Source organism: Sprattus sprattus (assembly GCF_963457725.1).
Source record: "Sprattus sprattus genome assembly, chromosome: 3".
Classification (NCBI taxonomy): Eukaryota; Metazoa; Chordata; class Actinopteri; order Clupeiformes; family Clupeidae; genus Sprattus; species Sprattus sprattus.
Genome location: NC_137922.1, coordinates 55,491,980 through 55,509,802, shown reverse-complemented (window position 1 = coordinate 55,509,802; position 17,823 = coordinate 55,491,980). Strand labels below are relative to the sequence as shown.

At 42.3% G+C, this 17,823-nt stretch overlaps 1 protein-coding gene and 1 pseudogene across 2 annotated transcripts in view; one reads left to right on the top strand and one right to left on the bottom strand.

Moving 5' to 3' along the window:
* Positions 1-4,358: 4,358 nt before the first annotated feature.
* On the bottom strand, positions 4,359-5,276 carry LOC308362869 (annotated as a pseudogene). The gene has a single exon. The product of its transcript is annotated as an uncharacterized misc_RNA (transcript).
* A 10,483-nt stretch (positions 5,277-15,759) lies between these two features.
* Positions 15,760-17,823, top strand: part of LOC308362868 (chymotrypsin-like protease CTRL-1) — a gene marked incomplete at both ends in the record, with an annotated part of 14,042 nt that continues 11,978 nt past the window's right edge. Inside the window, one exon of the mRNA XM_080835596.1 lies at positions 15,760-15,979. Within this exon, the coding sequence (XP_080691722.1) occupies positions 15,760-15,979 (220 nt within the window). The remainder of the gene's footprint in view (positions 15,980-17,823) is intronic.

The following is a 17,823-nucleotide window of genomic DNA, read 5'->3' as shown; positions in this document are numbered from 1 at the left end:
CCATAACCAAATTCAGCCAATAAGCACGTTGCTTCAGGAGCACGGAAGGGAGGAGTGTGATTGGAATTTGGCTATTGAGCTCCAATGTCAACTAACCAGAATAGTGGACTGTGCCTTTAAGTAGGCCTGAAGAGAGGAAACATTGGGATTTCACTAAAATGTTCTTTTTAACATAACCAACCCTGGTTACTGACTTCATATGTCGCTATTCACCAGTAGGAAGAGTAAGAGAGATGGAGTGCAGGGATGAGTTAGAATGAGAGGATAGAGGTAGAGATAGAGAAAGAGGTAGAGATGGAGACTTTGATATGGGTTCAGGGGCTGCCACTGCATCAATAGTACACTTACTGGTCCACTAGGGGGCGACACTGCATCAGCAGTACACTGACTGGTCCAACAGGGGGCTCCACTGCATCAGTAGTACAGCTCCACTGCATCAGTAGTACACTGACTGGTCCACCAGGGGGCTCCACTGCATCAGTAGTACACTGACTGGTCCACTAGGGGGCAAAGGGGCTGATGATGGAGCATTGACACGGACCTGCAGCAATAGTGCTCATCTTATTGATGCGGAATTCCATACCAATAGACACACGTAAACCAAACGGTTCCAGTTTGTGCTGAACAACTGCAGTTTTTGAAATGCTCTGCAGCTAAAGCTAACACTTGCTCATTCCTTTACCGTGTGATGTAATTATGAGAGGTGTGTGTGTGATGCGAAGAAGTCATCTGTGTTCCTACACACACATTTTACTACAGCCTCCATGATGAGCGGGATGAGGTAATTTGTCAAAAGATTGCCAGTATTGTTTTAAGCTAATTGTATGTACCGGTTGTATCTGGTATCTGTTCATTTGCAAGCAGGGCGTCATTGAAAAAAGTGTGTATTCTATGTCTTGTCTGGCTGTTTTGAAGTACAGATCTCCAACACCAACACTCACCCCTGTCAGGGCTGTGGATGTTTAGTGTGTTGAGTGTGTTTAGTGTGTTGAGTGTGTTTAGTGTGTGTGTGTGTTTGTGTGTGTGGGTTTAGTGTGTTTAGTGTGTGTGGGTTAAGTGTGTTTAGTGTGTGTGTGTGTTTAGTGTGTGTGGGTTTAGTGTGTGTGTGTGTTTAGTGTGTTTAGTGTGTGTGTGTGTTTAGTGTGTGTGGGTTTAGTGTGTGTGTGTTTAGTGTGTTTAGTGTGTTTAGTGTGTGTGTGGGTTTAGTGTGTTTAGTGTGTGTGTGTGTTTAGTGTGTTTAACCGGTTCAGCAGGCCGATCCGTCTCATGCACAGCTACTCAGGCATCTGTAGTTAAGCATGCATATCCATGGAGGGCAGGATTCATAATAACTACAATATATCGTTCTCTCTATCTCTCCGTCTCTACCTCTCTATCATTCTCTCCTTTCTCCATCTCTATCCTTCTCCTCTCTCTCCATCATCTATCTATCCTTCTCTCCCTCTCCATCTCTCTCCCCCAGCTCTCTATCTCTACGTCACTACCAATCCCCTCTCTCTATCTCTACCTTTCTATCCTCTCTTTCTATCTCTACCGTTCTATCCTCTCTCTCTATCTGTACCTTTACATTTATATTTAACATTTACATTGAACATTTAACAATGACATTTAGATGAAATATTTATTATTAAACAACTTTGTGATACTGCCAAAAATTACCCTTGGAAAAGGTATCACATGAATTTACATGAATTTCTCTCTAAATGTTTGAAAAAGTGACGTATGAATATAGATTTAATATAGATAAAATAGATTTATTTTTGGGCTTTCTATGCCTTTAATTGATAGTACAGTTAACGACACAAGCTCATTACCTAGTAAGAAATCATTGTTAAGTTAGCATAAAAAGTTATAAGTGATTCGCTGACAAAGCCGACTAGTGGCTGAGAAGCTCAACCGCATTAGTTTTTTGTTAGGTTTGTCCCTTAGACCTCGCCGTAGGTTATGTTGCTATGACAATTGTACGCTGGCTGACTCGTTGTGCATGAAAATGGAGGGACTTTAGCCATCAAGACTTTGCAGTTTTCACGTATTTTCTTATGCTGTGATTACCAAACCAAACGCGGTAACTAACACATTGGCTCGACATTTCAGTTTTCCGAGGGAGCATATCGTTCCACAACGGAGGAGGATAATGTGCCCCAAACCTAACTGAAAGGCTAGTCTGCTCTTAGCAATTCTAAGTTAGCAGTAGGCCAGAACTTCAGAAACATTCAGTTACATAATTTATCTGAATGTATCGCAACTTTAAAACTAAATGTGTTGTGCTGATTTTGTCTAGAATGTAATGTAGCCTTGTTGGTTCTCCCTGCTAATCTTCTCTGTAAATAACGTGCATGGTAATATCGCTACATGTTGACAACAACGTTACACCCATAACTTTACTTTAGTAGTTAGCGATACTAACATTACTTTGGTTTGCTATTTCTTGCTAGATATCACAAGTTAATTGATGTGAAACGATTTTGATCCATTATCTAGCAGTGTGACCACATCATTTGCTGTTTAAAACCTAGAAGATAATTTGTATTTCTTCGACTTGAAAATATAGTAAAATTACGTCTGATGACTTGAGGCTTTTTCAAGGCCCGAAAGAGGAACTTCGCTAAATAATGGTGAGTCTTTTCAGCTGGCTGGGCTTTTATTTTTAATTTTTTAAGAACTCCTACCATCGCTTCAGATGACCCCTGACCTTACCAACAACCACCAGCAAGTCACCCACCCTCCGCTTCAGATGACCCCTGACCTTACCAACTGCCACCAGCAGGTCACCTTCCATCGGATCGTTGGCAGTGCATCGAGATGTGTATCGTTGTGAGCCCCTCCCCCCTCCTGGGGTTTATTCTCTAGTAACAGATACAAGAATGGTAGGGAGTGTGCAATTGGGCTAGTAGAACAAGTTAAGGGATAGACAGTGGGTTGCCAAGATGGAGATCTTCCCAAATAGTGAGCCTGCATCGATGTATAAAAACTGTGTTTATTACTCATTTATAAGGGCTTATTAATGACTTACAAAGGGTTTACAACCTAATTAATAAGCTTTTTATAAACCATTTATAAACCATTTATAATGGAGTCTTATTGTAAAGTGGTACCGGTAGGTTTTGTTGTTCAGCAAAATAAACTGTAATCCTGGTTAAAACAATAATAAAATAGACACAAAAAGGAAGAACTAAATGTTTAATCAAAACGAAAATAATACATTTGAGCACAATCAATCTGTATTTCGACTGTGAGGTGAAATGCATTGCCATTTTGGCCAGTGTGTATATACAGTAAGTGAGAGAATCCAAGAGTAATTAAGTAATATTATTTTCACATCTCACGTTTTAAAATGTGATAACATTTCTATAGAAACAAACGTGACAGTTAGAACATAGAACACATTAACACATGTAACAGTTAGAACACATCAACATGCTTAACTTTTAGACTACATTAACATACGTATAACATGTAACTGCAGTTAGAATACATTAACACATATAACAGTTAGAATATATCATGATACCATGGAACTAAAAAGACCCCACACAGTTTACTGTTGCATCGTAACATGTTAAGTCATTACCAGCATGCTCACACACAATGCAATACAGCATAGTAAAAACAGACATTTACAGGGGTGCAAAAACACAATGCAATACAGCATAGTAAAAACAGACATTTACAGGGGTGCAAAAACACAATGCAATGACTGGATAGTAAAAACAGACATTTACAGGGGTGCAATTGAATCTCACAGCTGAGGTGAATGTCCTTGGGCATGATGGTGACTATAGGCGTTGATGGCTCAAGCCTTACTGGCCTCCTGACGAACCACTGCTGCCTCCTGCTGTTTTACATTTTCAAATTGGATTATATCACCATAGAAACAAATGTAAACAAAAAGAAACCGAGTTGGTGTTTGTGCTAGGCTGGCGTTTCTCTCAGTTACTGTTGTTGTAACTGTTTTTGCTTCACGTCTCTTACTAAAACAGAAAGGAAGAACACTCAGCATACCTTTAGCATCCTTCCTCACAAGTACATAGAGAACAGAATCAAACAGGAAGTTCACTGCCATCAGAACATCAGTACATCCAAGAGGTTCTGTTTCTGTTAATGCTGAAGTCAGCCTCCATCACTACATAAGGTAGGAATAAACTGGTGTAAATACAAAGAACAAAAGCCAGGGTTGCCATAATCTGGAGAGGGGGCTCTCCATGACAACACAGATAGAGAACATCACCAGGGGGTAAAGGAGCAACAAAACCACAAGAACAACCCCAAAACAAATATTTATAAAAATATAATTTCGTATGTGGTGACAATTTGAAACGTGTGCTGTCTGGACTACAGACAGCTCCTTCCCACATTCCTTAGAGTTGGGTTCCCATCACACTTTCTGTAACTGTGTTTGTGTCTGTATCTGTGTTAGCTGCGTGTCTCTTATACAAACAGGAACAAAGAGCATTAAAGATGTTTTTAGCGTCCTTCCTCATGAAGACGTACAGTAGAAAATCAAATAGGGGGTTCGATGAAATGAGAATGATAGAAAAATTATTTGAATGATATCTAACAGTTACAGTTGGATCAATATCAACAGATGCAAAACCAAACACGGACGTTAACACGATAAAAGGTAGGAATAAAATGGTGTAAACGCAAAGAACTAGACCCAGGGTTGCCGTAATCTGTCTCCGCTCGTTAGGAGGTACTGATGTCCTGGAGAGGGCTCTCCATGTCAACACAAAAAAGGGTGTAAGGGAGAAGTAGAAAAAGCACAAGCATATGGTCAAAACCATTGATAACATTTGGTACAAAGATCATCATGAGAAATATCAATACAGTCAATATCCAAATAGTGACAGACACATACACTGATATCCTCCTACTTAGCATGTTTCGGTACCAAACAGGATGAGCAATCATTGTACAGTATATCTCTCTGCAGATAGACACATCATAAAGCAAACGTTAAGTAGCCACCCAATATAGAAGATTAACCACGCAGTTAGACTAACAATCTCATTTAAATATATTGGATTTAGGGATAAAATCACTCTGGTAGAAACTTGAATCAGATCAGAAATGAACAGGTTTATAACATACACAGGAGCAACATGATTGGTTTTGACCAGAGAGTGCAATCCATAGAGAGCCACGCATATAAGAGGGACTGCAACAAAGGAAAATAGACACATAAAGACGATTGTGATGATGTCAAAGTGATCCAAAGATGTGAACTCAGTCTCAGTGTAGTTGGATGCTGATGTCTGGTTGCGAAGTTTCTCCATTTCAGTTGGACCTTATACTCCTTGACTCTAGAAAATTGGGACGTCCACAAACCTTTACTCACATCAACTTCTGATTAATTGTCTGAATGCATTAATGTGCAATTAAAAATAACCCTCTTAGTTTAAAATGCTGCTATATATATATATAATTATTAATGCTGTCAGTTTAACGCGTTATTAAAGGCGTTAACGCAAACCCATTTTAACGCTGTCAATTTTTTTCTGGCGTGATTAACTCGTAAAAAAAAAGAGTACATTTTTTTTAGATTAACATTCTTTTTGGCCTCGCAAACTGTGTAGTAGGCTAACGTTACGTTTGAGTGAATAGTGAACGCGATACGGCGAAATGGATGATAAAAACCTTCTGAATAGAAAGTTTACCTTTAAAAGTTGTATTGTGCAAAAGAAGCGAGCTTCACTGTTGTCTGAAAATGTCAACAGGCAGCTGGCTGAAAGCACAGAAGTAGTAGGCTTTCCTTTTATTGGTAACCTAACTGTTAAGGTTCATTGTTTTTTAAATAAGAGGCCTGGGGCCGTATTCACAAAGAATCTTAGGGCTAAAAGTAGCTCATAAGTGGCGAATTTAGGAGAAACTCCTAAAAATAATGGGCGTGTCAGTCTTAAATTTAGGACTCCTATTTTTTTTACTAAGAGCAATTCACAAAATATTTTATCCCTAAAAGTAGCACCTAAGTCTAGGACAGCTTAAAACTCCTCATGAGGACTCCTAAGTCACTAAGACCTATTCACAAAAAGTCTTAAAATGGCTGAAGCCAGACGTAACGTGTTGGAGACAATGAACGACTCTGAATTGTTGAGAAGATATCGTTTAAACCGTGAAGGCATCAACATTTTACTAGAATTAGTGCGGGATGCAATCACGTCTCCAACTATCCGAAACAACCCAATCAGTCCGGAAGTTAAATGTTTGATAACATTAAGATTTTTGGCTACGGGGAAAATGCAACTTTGCAACGCAGACGACTTCAGAATATCGCAATCATCAGTAAGCCGATTCATTCATCAAACAATCACCGCACTCTGTAGACCACACATTGTACAACAGTTTATCTACTTCAAAGGATCAAGGTCAATTTCATGGCGTTTGCAGGAATGCCCGGTGTCGTGGGTGCCATCGATGGAACACACATTAAAATAATTGCTCCATCCAGAGATGAGGACGTCTTTGTAAACCGCAAAAAGGTACATTGAATTAATACACAGATAGTGTTTGATCCAAATTTCACAATCATGGATATTGTTGCGAAGTGGCCTGAATCTACTCACGATTTGCGCATTTTAATGGAGAGCGCGGTCTGCGCCAGCTTTTTGAGCGGCACCATGTACCTGCTGGATGCCACTTGTTGGGTGACAGTGGGATCCATGCAAGACATGGCTTTTGACACCCTTCCTCAATCCACAACCGGGAGCACAGTTGAACTACAACATGCAAGTATACGCATGAGGCTTATTTTGGTGACACAATACCTGTAGCCGCGACGGCTCTTTTAAAGTCCACTCCGCAATCTCCATCCTACATTGTGACTGGAGCGCATACCACCGCTTCTCGCAGTCATCGACAGAGCGACACACGGCAGGGAATGAAGCATTTATGTTAACACATATGTCCTCCCATGCCTCACGCTTCTTTTTTGTGGTCACCCCACAGCCAAATTTAGCTTTTATAACTCCCTTCCTCTCCAGCACACTCTGGGCCAACATGGACAGTTGGTCCTGGGACCAGTTCGACTTTCTCTTACGTCTCGCCCTCGTTTCGTCCATTATGACAGGAGGACTTAAAGAGCCGTATGGACTGATATTTGAAGTGTTTAAGGGCTGGAAATATGCCGATTACCTAATAGTTTGCAGGGAGCTTTAATTATTACTTCCTTGATTTCATGCAATTTCCGTGTTTTTTTCGGCAATTTCTCTTTCTCTAACGTGCAAAGCGTCATTCTCGTTGGATGCACAAACTTGTCATCATGCGTGTGCATTCTGCTAAGTGCACTATCCATAACTATTTAATATGACTTCATTTGAAGCCTAGGTTATTCTCTTATTTTCTGTTGATTTAGTGGGATCGTTAGGGGGATGTTAGGACTGAGTTTTGAATGAGAGCGCCTGTCAGCAACCAATCACCGTACGCACCGCTTCTAAACTCGTGCATGAGAATGGACGTCATCCATAGCAACGGAGTTTTTATTTTAAGCTTAGGAGTTGGTATTATCCTTAGTATGAGTAGGTCTCAGAGCCGTTGTGAATCACTTTTAAGAAATTACTCCTACGTAAAAGGTTTTAGCGCGAGTTAGGAGCACTCCTAGTGGTAAGATAAAAGGCTTTGTGAATACGGCCCCTGACTTCTATGTTCACAGCAAACTTGAAAAAAAGAAAATATTAAGCCATGGTTTAACTGCACTACAGGCTGAGTCCTACGGAGCCCCTAAAGGGACATGGAGGGAAACATTTTTTTTTTGCGAGATCTCGCAAAACTATTGAGAGATCTCGCAAAACTATTGCAAGATCTTGCAAAAAGTATTGCGAGCTCTCGCAAAAACTATTGCGAGATCTCGCAAAGTTCTGTCCTACTTCAGTAAACCGAAAGTAAAACAGACACACAGCGTAGCCATCATCCATGCATTGTGCTCTATTGTGGGACCATAATGGTAGAGCACTGACGTACGTTTGTTTGATAAAAGTGATGGATAGACACATAGCACTTTATTTTGGGATGGGGCTCAAATACGATGACATTCAGTCGGCCTTAGACATGAGGCATGGCTACCGCATAAGCCTCAGACACCTTAAGAGGTGGATCGCCGGACTGAGGCTCACCCGCAGGACAGGCTACACAAATTGATGTGTCTCATTCGTCTTATGTCCTCTTTTGGGAATCCTCTTCCATGGTTGCAACTACGGTCCCACAACAGAGCACACTGCATTGATGATGGCAAGGCTGTGTGTCTGTTTTACTTTCGGTTTACTGAAGTAGGACAGAACTTTGCGAGAGCTCGCAATAGTTTTTGCGAGATCTCGCAATAGTTTTGCGAGATCTCTCAATAGTTTTGCGAGATCTCGCAAAAAAAATGTTTTCCTCCATGTCCCTTTAGGGGCTCCGTAGAGTCCTTGTTTATCTGAAATGTGCACTTTATAATTTTATTTTGTACCGCCCTGTTTGGCAATGTTTTTTTTCAATCAAATAAAACATTGCATAAAGCAAGCCAATCCACTTGTTGATAAAATAAAAATTGATTGGGCATTTAGAATAGATCAAAATTTTGCGATTCATCGCGATTCATTTTGAGTAATCTATGACAAAAATGCGATTAATCACGATTAAATATTTTAATCATTTGACAGCACTAATAATTATTACACGGCTCTTCAGAATGTTCCAAAAAGTACCAATGATTTGAATGGGCCGTCCCAATGTCCGCAGGTGAATATTTCTTGATATTCACCGCTGCGAAAAGATATTGACCGCTGTCTTTGGCAACAGGTTTTGTGCTTCTAATTCAGAAATAAATCCCTTCAGGACGAAACAACACCCTGTTCGCCCCGTCGGGATTTATTTTTGGATAATGACCTCCGGACCACACATTATCCCTAACCTATACCTGAACTGACAGTATCTCCCTTAACATGCGATGCTTTAAATGAAATGGAAAACTTTTATGAGCTCACCTGTAGAAGATTCTTCTGCCTCTCACCTGTAGAAGATTCTTCTGACCCTCACCTGGTGAATGTGTCTATGAAAAGCCTTACAGGGAATATAAATACACAACACTTGCCACGCCGTCACACAAAAACCCTCACTTATCTGTCAGATCTGGTCTTTATATGTGCTTGAGCTTCTGAGGCATAGCATCTACTGTCATTATAAATTATTCTAATTCATAAGGAATAAATATGTACTAGAATTCGTCTGTATATCTGACATCATCATTGAAATATCCTGTAAGCTGAATTCTATACGTAGTCTTTGTGATTGTAAAAGGGTTTGTAAAAAGAAGACTCACTATCTCTGTTATCCAAATAGGTTGCATATTTTGAATATATTCCTGGAAGCCTGGCCACAGAAAAGTCTGTGCGATTTTTATCAGCTGCGTTATTCAAATTATTACAAGGGAAGTGTTGAGCAAGGAATTTTAGGTGTACAAAGGAAAATATGTTAAATTCCTTGTGCTATTGGTTGGGAACTTTTCACAGCAGCAAACCCTCTCACTATCAAATACAAGTACTCATATCTAGCCTTAAGTATTATTTCAGGTTAATTCACAACCTCAAGTAGTCTACGTCAGCCACAACCACTGTCTTGCTTATTCAGCAGCCTCCTTCGAAGCACCTTTGAGTGCCCGTCCTCAAAATCCAACACAAGTGATGATTTAGCTACAAATCAGGGGCCGTATTCACAAAGAATCTTAGGGCTAAAAGTAGCTCATAAGTGGCGAATTTAGGAGAAACTCCTAAAAATAATGGGCGTGTCAGTCTTAAATGTAGGACTCCTATTTTTTTTTACTAAGAGCAATTCACAAAATATTTTATCCCTAAAAGTAGCACCTAAGTCTAGGACAGCTTAAAACTCCTCATGAGGACTCCTAAGTCACTAAGACCTATTCACAAAAAATCGTAAGATGGCTGCAGCCGACTTGGAATTGATAAAAGACATTGCTTAAACCGTGAAGGTATTAATATTGTCGTAGAATTAGCTCGGGATGCAATGACGCCTTTAAACAACGATGTGTCCCGAAGTGAAATGTTTGGAAACATAAAGATAGCCTATTTGGCTTCGGGGAAAACGCAAATGACGACACTGGGATATCATCAGTCAGCCGTTTAATTCATCAAACTATCAACGCACTGTAGACCCCACATCATCCAACAGTTTATCCAGTTGCCTTTGGACAATCTATTACACAAGATCAAAGTAAATTCCATGGCGATCGCAGGAATGTCCAGTGACGGGACACACATTACAATAATTGCCCCATCAAGATGAGGACGTTGTACCGATGACTCGTGCATTTCAAGCGGTCTGCAACAGGTTTTTGAGAACTTACCAGCTGGATGCCGCTGGGGTGACAGTGGCTATGGTCCTGGGACCAGTAGGCTTTCGCTTAGGCTACGTTTCACGTTCGTTTCGCTTTGATCAATTAAGATTGGAGGGCTTAAAGGGCCGCATGTGCTGATATTTGAAGTGGTCAAGGGCTGGAAATATAATAGCCTTACAGTTTGCTGTGTGCTTTAATTATTACTGCCTTGATTACATGCAATTGCCATATTTTATATTGATCGCTTTATATTTCTCTTAACGTGCAAAGTGTCATTCCCGTTGGATGCACAAACTTGTCATCATGCGTGTGCATTCTGCTAACTGCACTGTCCATAACTATTTAATATGACTTAATTTGAAGCCTAGGTTATTCTCTTATTTTCAGTCGATATAGTGGGATTGTTAGAGAGACGTCACGAATGAGTTTTTAATGAGAGAGCCTGTCAACAACCAATCACCGTCCTCACCCCTTCTAAACTCGTGCATGAGAAGCGACGTCATCCATAGCAACGGAGTTTTTATCTTAAGCTTAGGAGTTGGTATTATCCTTAGTATGAGTAGGTCTCAGAGCCGTTGTGAATCACTTTTAAGAAATTACTCCTACGTAAAAGGTTTTAGCGCGAGTTAGGAGCACTCCTAGTGGTAAGATAAAAGGCTTTGTGAATACGGCCCCAGGTGTGTTGGAGGAGAGAGAGAGAGAGAGAGAGAGAGAGAGAGAGAGACAGTTAGGAGAGAAAGAGAGAGAGAGAGAGAGAGAGAGACAGTTGGATCAGGTGTGTTGGAGGAGAGAGAGAGACAGTTAGGAGAGAGAGAGAGAGAGAGAGAGAGACAGTTAGGAGAGAGAGAGAGAGAGAGAGATCAGGTGTGTTGGAGGAGAGAGAGACAGTTAGGAGAGAGAGAGAGAGACAGGTGGATCAGGTGTGTTGGAGGAGAGAGAGAGACAGTTAGGAGAGAGAGAGAGGTGGGGCGGGTGTGTTGGAGGAGAGAGAGAGAGACAGGTAGGGTAGGTGTGTTGGAGGAGAGAGAGAGACAGTTAGGAGAGAGAGAGAGAGAGAGAGAGAGACAGTTGGATCAGGTGTGTTGGAGGAGAGAGAGAGACAGTTAGGAGAGAGAGAGAGGTGGGGCGGTGTGTTGGAGGAGAGAGATAGACAGGTAGGGTAGGTGTGTTGGAGGAGAGAGAGAGACAGTTAGGAGAGAGAGAGAGAGACAGTTAGGAGAGAGAGAGAGAGAGACAGTTGGATCAGGTGTGTTGGAGGAGAGAGAGAGACAGTTAGGAGAGAGAGAGAGGTGGGGCGGGTGTGTTGGAGGAGAGAGAGAGAGACAGGTATGGTAGGTGTGTTGGAGGAGAGAGAGAGACAGTTAGGAGAGAGAGAGAGAGAGAGACAGTTAGGAGAGAGAGAGAGAGACAGGTAGGAGAGAGAGAGAGACAGGTAGGAGAGAGAGAGAGAGAGAGACAGTTGGATCAGGTGTGTTGGAGGAGAGAGAGAGACAGTTAGGAGAGAGAGAGAGGTGGGGTAGGTGTGTTGGAGGAGAGAGAGAGACAGTTAGGAGAGAGAGAGAGAGACAGTTAGGAGAGAGAGAGAGAGAGAGAGACAGTTGGATCAGGTGTGTTGGAGGAGAGAGAGAGACAGTTAGGAGAGAGAGAGAGGTGGGGCGGGTGTGTTGGAGGACAGAGAGAGAGACAGGTATGGTAGGTGTGTTGGAGGAGAGAGAGAGACAGTTAGGAGAGAGAGAGAGAGACAGTTAGAAGAGAGAGAAACAGTTAGGAGAGAGAGAGCGAGAGAGAGACAGGAGGTCCTGGTGTGTTGGAGGAGAGAGAGGTGAGATCAGGAGACAGCCAGGCAGCCAGGCGTACAGAGGTCAGATCATGACGGTTCAATATTTGAATGTGTGAAGAAAGTGTCAGTGAAAGGTTGATAGTACACAGACCTGAACGTTACATTTAATATTAAATAAATAGTTTAGTAAAAAAGCCAGCATGCTTGGTGTGATGGGGGGCCTCTGGCCACTGCTGAGCTCCGCTATGGCCCTGTGTACAACTAACCTTTCACTGACACCCTCTTCACACATTCAAATATTGAACTGTCATGATCTCACCTCTGTATCCTGGTGAATTTGTGTATGAAAATCAAAAGCTTCTTCCACAGAGATACATCAACGAGGTGAATTTGTTTCCATCTGGCTTTCATCTTTTGCCTGGGCTTTTGACATACTATATCCCTCTGTTTTATCACTTCTACATGACCCTGTTCATCTTCTTTTCCTCGATATCTATCTCTCTCTCCCTCTCTATCTCTCCCCCCTCCATGCATCAAAGCTTCTCCTCCACCTCCTTCCCTCTCTTCCATCCCTCCGGTACTTCTATCCCTTTCTTCTACCACTCCTCCATACCCCTGCTGCAGATAGAGCTACCCTGCCCCTGGTACCCCCTGCAGTGCCCTTTCTGTGCCCCATGTCCCCAGCAGGACAGGGACCCTCCTAACTGCCTCAAAAACCACCCCTCCGCCAGCCACTGCCCCTGTCCCTGCCCCTGCCACTGCCCCTGCCCCAGCCACTGCCCCAGCCCCTGCCATAGCCCCTGCCCCTGCCCCAGCCATAGCCCCTGCCCCTGCCACTGCCCCAGCCCCTGCCATAGCCCCTGCCCCTGCCCCAGCCATAGCCCCTGCCCCTGCCCCAGCCCCAGCCCCTGCCATAGCCCCTGCCCCTGCCACTGCCCCAGCCCCTGCCATAGCCCCTGCCCCTGCCCCAGCCCCAGCCCCTGCCATAGCCCCTGCCCCTGCCACTGCCCCAGCCCCTGCCATAGCCCCTGCCCCTCCGCCAGCCCCTGCCATAGCCCCTGCCCCTCCGCCAGCCACTGCCCCAGCCCCTGCCATAGCCCCTGCCCCTCCGCCAGCCACTGCCCCAGCCCCTCCGCCAGCCACTGCCCCAGCCCCTCCGCCAGCCACTGCCCCTTTAGTGTGTGTGTGTGTGTGTGTGTGTATGTGTGTGTGTGTGTGTGCGTGTAATTAGTGTAAATCCCAATGCACACACCTTTAGTGTGTGTGTGTGTGCGTGTGCGTGTAATTAGTGTAAATCCCAATGCACACACCTTTAGTGTGTGTGTGTGTGTGTGTGCGTGTAATTAGTGTAAATCCCAATGCACACACCTTTAGTGTGTGTGTGTGTGTAATTAGTGTAAATCCCAATGCACACACCTTTAGTGTGTGTGTGTGTGTGTGTGTGTGTGTGTGTGTGTGTGTGTGTGTGTATGTGTGTGTGCGCGTGTAATTAGTGTAAATCCCAATGCACACACCTTTAGTGTGTGTGTGTGTGTAATTAGTGTAAATCCCAATGCACACACCTTTAGTGTGTGTGTGTGTGTGTGTGTGTGTGTGTGTGTGTATGTGTGTGTGTGCGTGTAATTAGTTTAAATCCCAATGCACACACCTTTAGTGTGTGTGTGTGTGTGTGTATGTGTGTATGTGTGCGTGTAATTAGTGTAAATCCCAATGCACACACCTTTAGTGTGTGTGTGTTTGTGTTTATGTGTGTTTGTGTGTGTGTGTGTGTGTATGTGCGTGTAATTAGTGTAAATCCCAATGCACACACCTGATTCAGGCACTGAGCAGGAAGTGATCAAGGTAGATCAAGGTATGTACCGGTTGTATCTGGTATCTGTTCATTTGCAAGCAGGGCGTCATTGAAAAAAGTGTGTATTCTATGTCTTGTCTGGCTGTTTGAAGTACAGCTCTCCAACACCAACACTCACTCCTGTCAGGGCTGTGGATGTTTAGTGTGTTGAGTGTGTTTAGTGTGTTGAGTGTGTTTAGTGTGTGTGTGTGTGTTTGTGTGTGTGGGTTTAGTGTGTTTAGTGTGTGTGGGTTAAGTGTGTTTAGTGTGTGTGTGGGTTTAGTGTGTGTGGGTTTAGTGTGTGTGTGTGTGTTTAGTGTGTTTAGTGTGTGTGTGGGTTTAGTGTGTTTAGTGTGTGTGTGTGTTTAGTGTGTTTAGTGTGTTTAACCGGTTCAGCAGGCCGATCCGTCTCATGCACAGCTACTCAGGCATCTGTAGTTAAGCATGCATATCCATGGAGGGCAGGATTCATAATAACTACAATATATCGTTCTCTCTATCTCTCCGTCTCTACCTCTCCATCATTCTCTCCTTTCTCCATCTCTATCCTTCTCCTCTCTCTCCATCATCTATCTATCCTTCTCTCCCTCTCCATCTCTCTCCCCCAGCTCTCTATCTCTACGTCACTACCACTCCCCTCTCTCTATCTCTACCTTTCTATCCTCTCTTTCTATCTCTAGCGTTCTATCCTCTCTCTCTATCTGTACCTTTACATTTATATTTAACATTTACATTGAACATTTAACAATGACATTTAGATGAAATATTTATTATTAAACAACTTTGTGATACTGCCAAAAATTACCCTTGGAAAAGGTATCACATGAATTTACATGAATTTCTCTCTAAATGTTTGAAAAAGTGACGTATGAATATAGATTTAATATAGATAAAATAGATTTATTTTTGGGCTTTCTATGCCTTTAATTGATAGTACAGTTAACGACACAAGCTCATTACCTAGTAAGAAAAAATTGTTAAGTTAGCATAAAAAGTTATAAGTGATTCGCTGACAAAGCCGACTAGTGGCTGAGAAGCTCAACCGCATTAGTTTTTTGTTAGGTTTGTCCCTTAGACCTCGCTGTAGGTTGGGTTGCTATGACAATTGTACGCTGGCTGACTCGTTGTGCATGAAAATGGAGGGACTTTAGCCATCAAGACTTCGTAGTGTTCACGGATTTTCTGATGCTGTGAATACCAAACCAAACGCGGTTACTAACTCGTTGGCTCGACATTTCAGTTTTTCAAGGGAGCATATCGTTCCACCACGGAGGAGGATAATGTGCCCCAAACCTAACTGAAAGGCTAGTCTGCTCTTAGCAATTCTCAGTTAGCAGTAGGCCAACACTAGAAAACATTCAGTTCGATCATTCATCTGAATGCATCATAACTTTAAAACTAAATGTGTCATTTTGTCTAGAATGTAATGTAGCGTTGTTGGCTCTCCCTGTAAGTCTGTTGTGTTAATTACGTGTATGGGAATATCACTGCATGGTGACATCAACGTTACACCCATAACTTTACTTTATTAGTTAGCGATTCTAACATTACTTTAGTTTGCTATTTCTTGCTAGATAGCACAAGTTAGTTGATGTAAAATGATTTTGATCCATTTTCTAGCAGTGTTAACACATAATGTGCTGTTTAAAACCTAGAGGATAATGTGTATTTCTCCGACTTTAAAACTATAGTAAAATGACGTCTGATGACTTGAGGCTTTTTTAAGACCCGAAAGAAGAACTTCGCTAAATAATGGTGAGTCTTTTCAGCTGGCTGGGCTTTTTTTTTTTTTTTTTTTTTTAAGAACATCCACCATCGCTTCAGATGACCCCTGACCTTACCAACAACCACCAGCAAGTCACCCACCATACGCATCAGATGACCCCTGACCTTACCAACAGCCACCAGCAAGTCACCCACCATCCGCTTCAGATGACCCCTGACCTTACCAACAGCCAGCAGCAGGTCACCCACCATCAGCTTCAGATGACCCCTGACCTTACCAACAGCCACCAGCAAGTCACCTCCCATCGGATCGTTGGCAGTGCATCGAGATGTGTATCGCATCGTCCTCAGTGATGGAAATGCACATCCCTATTGTCCAGCTGTTTCCTGATTTGTCATGTTTAAGGAAGAGAGAGAGGGAGAGAGAAACAGGCAGGCAGACAGGCAGATCATTTGAAGGCAGTTTTACTGCTCTACAAATTAGACAAGTTCACTAGTTTTGTGATTATTCGTGAAAATCGTAATTATTGAAATGAAAGGTAGGTCTTAAGTTGAGCTACATGACAGTCTGGTGAGGTATATTGTGGTATATTGTTAGTGTAATGCTGCTTATGCTTCAACTCTGTCAGAAAACAGTCAAAAAATGTGTGTGTACTGTGTTGTCAGCTGTTTAGAGAAAATGTAAGTCACTCTTGATTATTATGCACAACATTTATTAATCTCTTTTACAAAATTTGCAGCATAATGCCAAGAAATGAGAGACTGAAGAGACAGAAGCACAGGGAATTGCAGCAAGCAGCTCAGGGTAGCAGCTCTCTTTTATCTTGGATCAGGCCATCAACTACTACAACAAATGATGGAGAATCCAGCCTGGTCTCAATCAGCCGACGTTACTTTGACCTGGTCCAGAGGAGCCCATGATAATTTAAGTAAGTTTGTTAACAAAACTAAAATAAATGTATAAGTTGAAAATATCCTACTGTGTTTTTCATGTATTATTTTTAATTTCATAAATCATTTCTGCGAATGGTGCCCTTTTTTTGAGTTTGAGCACCTGCCCCCCAACATGTCTGTGCACATGCCTTCATTCACTACTGCATTCTGAGTCCTGCGTTTGAGTCCTGCACATCACCCGCAAATCGTAACAACATACACACAAACCACGCACATACACATACACACACACACATATAGACAAACAAACAAACAATCAGACACACCCACACACACCCACACACACAAACACACACACACACACATGTGTATTATCTGTTATAATTTCCATTATGCAACATGCATCACAGCACCTCTCTGATAACTCTTACAATAAGACATTCTATTTCTTCTCTATCCAGGAAAACTTGTTAATCTACAATTAAGTTTTCAATGAAGTGTTTACCAGCAGCAACAAACACACACACACACACACACACACACACATACATATTATGCCACATACATCTCAGCAACTCTTTGATGATTAAGGGTTATGGGTGTTTACACACACACAAGTGTATGTGTGTGTATAATCTTTAAAGAGTTGCTGAGATGTATGTGGCATAATATATGTGCGTGTGCGTAAGCGTGCGTGTGTGTGAGTGTGTGTTTCTTGATGCATGGAAAACTTAATTGTAGATAAACAAGTTTTGTGTGTGTGTGTGTCACAATCACTTGTCATGCTTCGTTGGGTGAATTCTGCCCCCTCAACGAGGAAGAAGACACACACACACGTACACACACACACACACACACACACACACACACAAACACACGCCATGCTTCATTGCCCCCTCAACGAGGAAGAAGACACACACACACACGCAAGGGCGTAACCCTGGTACAGACAACATAGTTTAGAGGACTACATTGACCATTTGAATTCACATCTAAAGGAACAGTGACATTTCTCTGAGGAATTATGTTCTAAATGTGTGAATAGTAGGCCTAGATTTAAACTAAAGTTGCAAGGCTGTCTAGTCTCACATTTAAATTTCTCACCTGATCCTGGCCACTGCTTTCAGCATGCCTGTCTTGTTACCACTTGTCATTTTAGCGACTTATCTTCATGATCTATTATTTTATATTCTGCTTTTATGAGACTACAAGATTTATTTGCTTACACATTAAGCTCTGTATCAACTTACTTACGGTCTGGGAATAAAC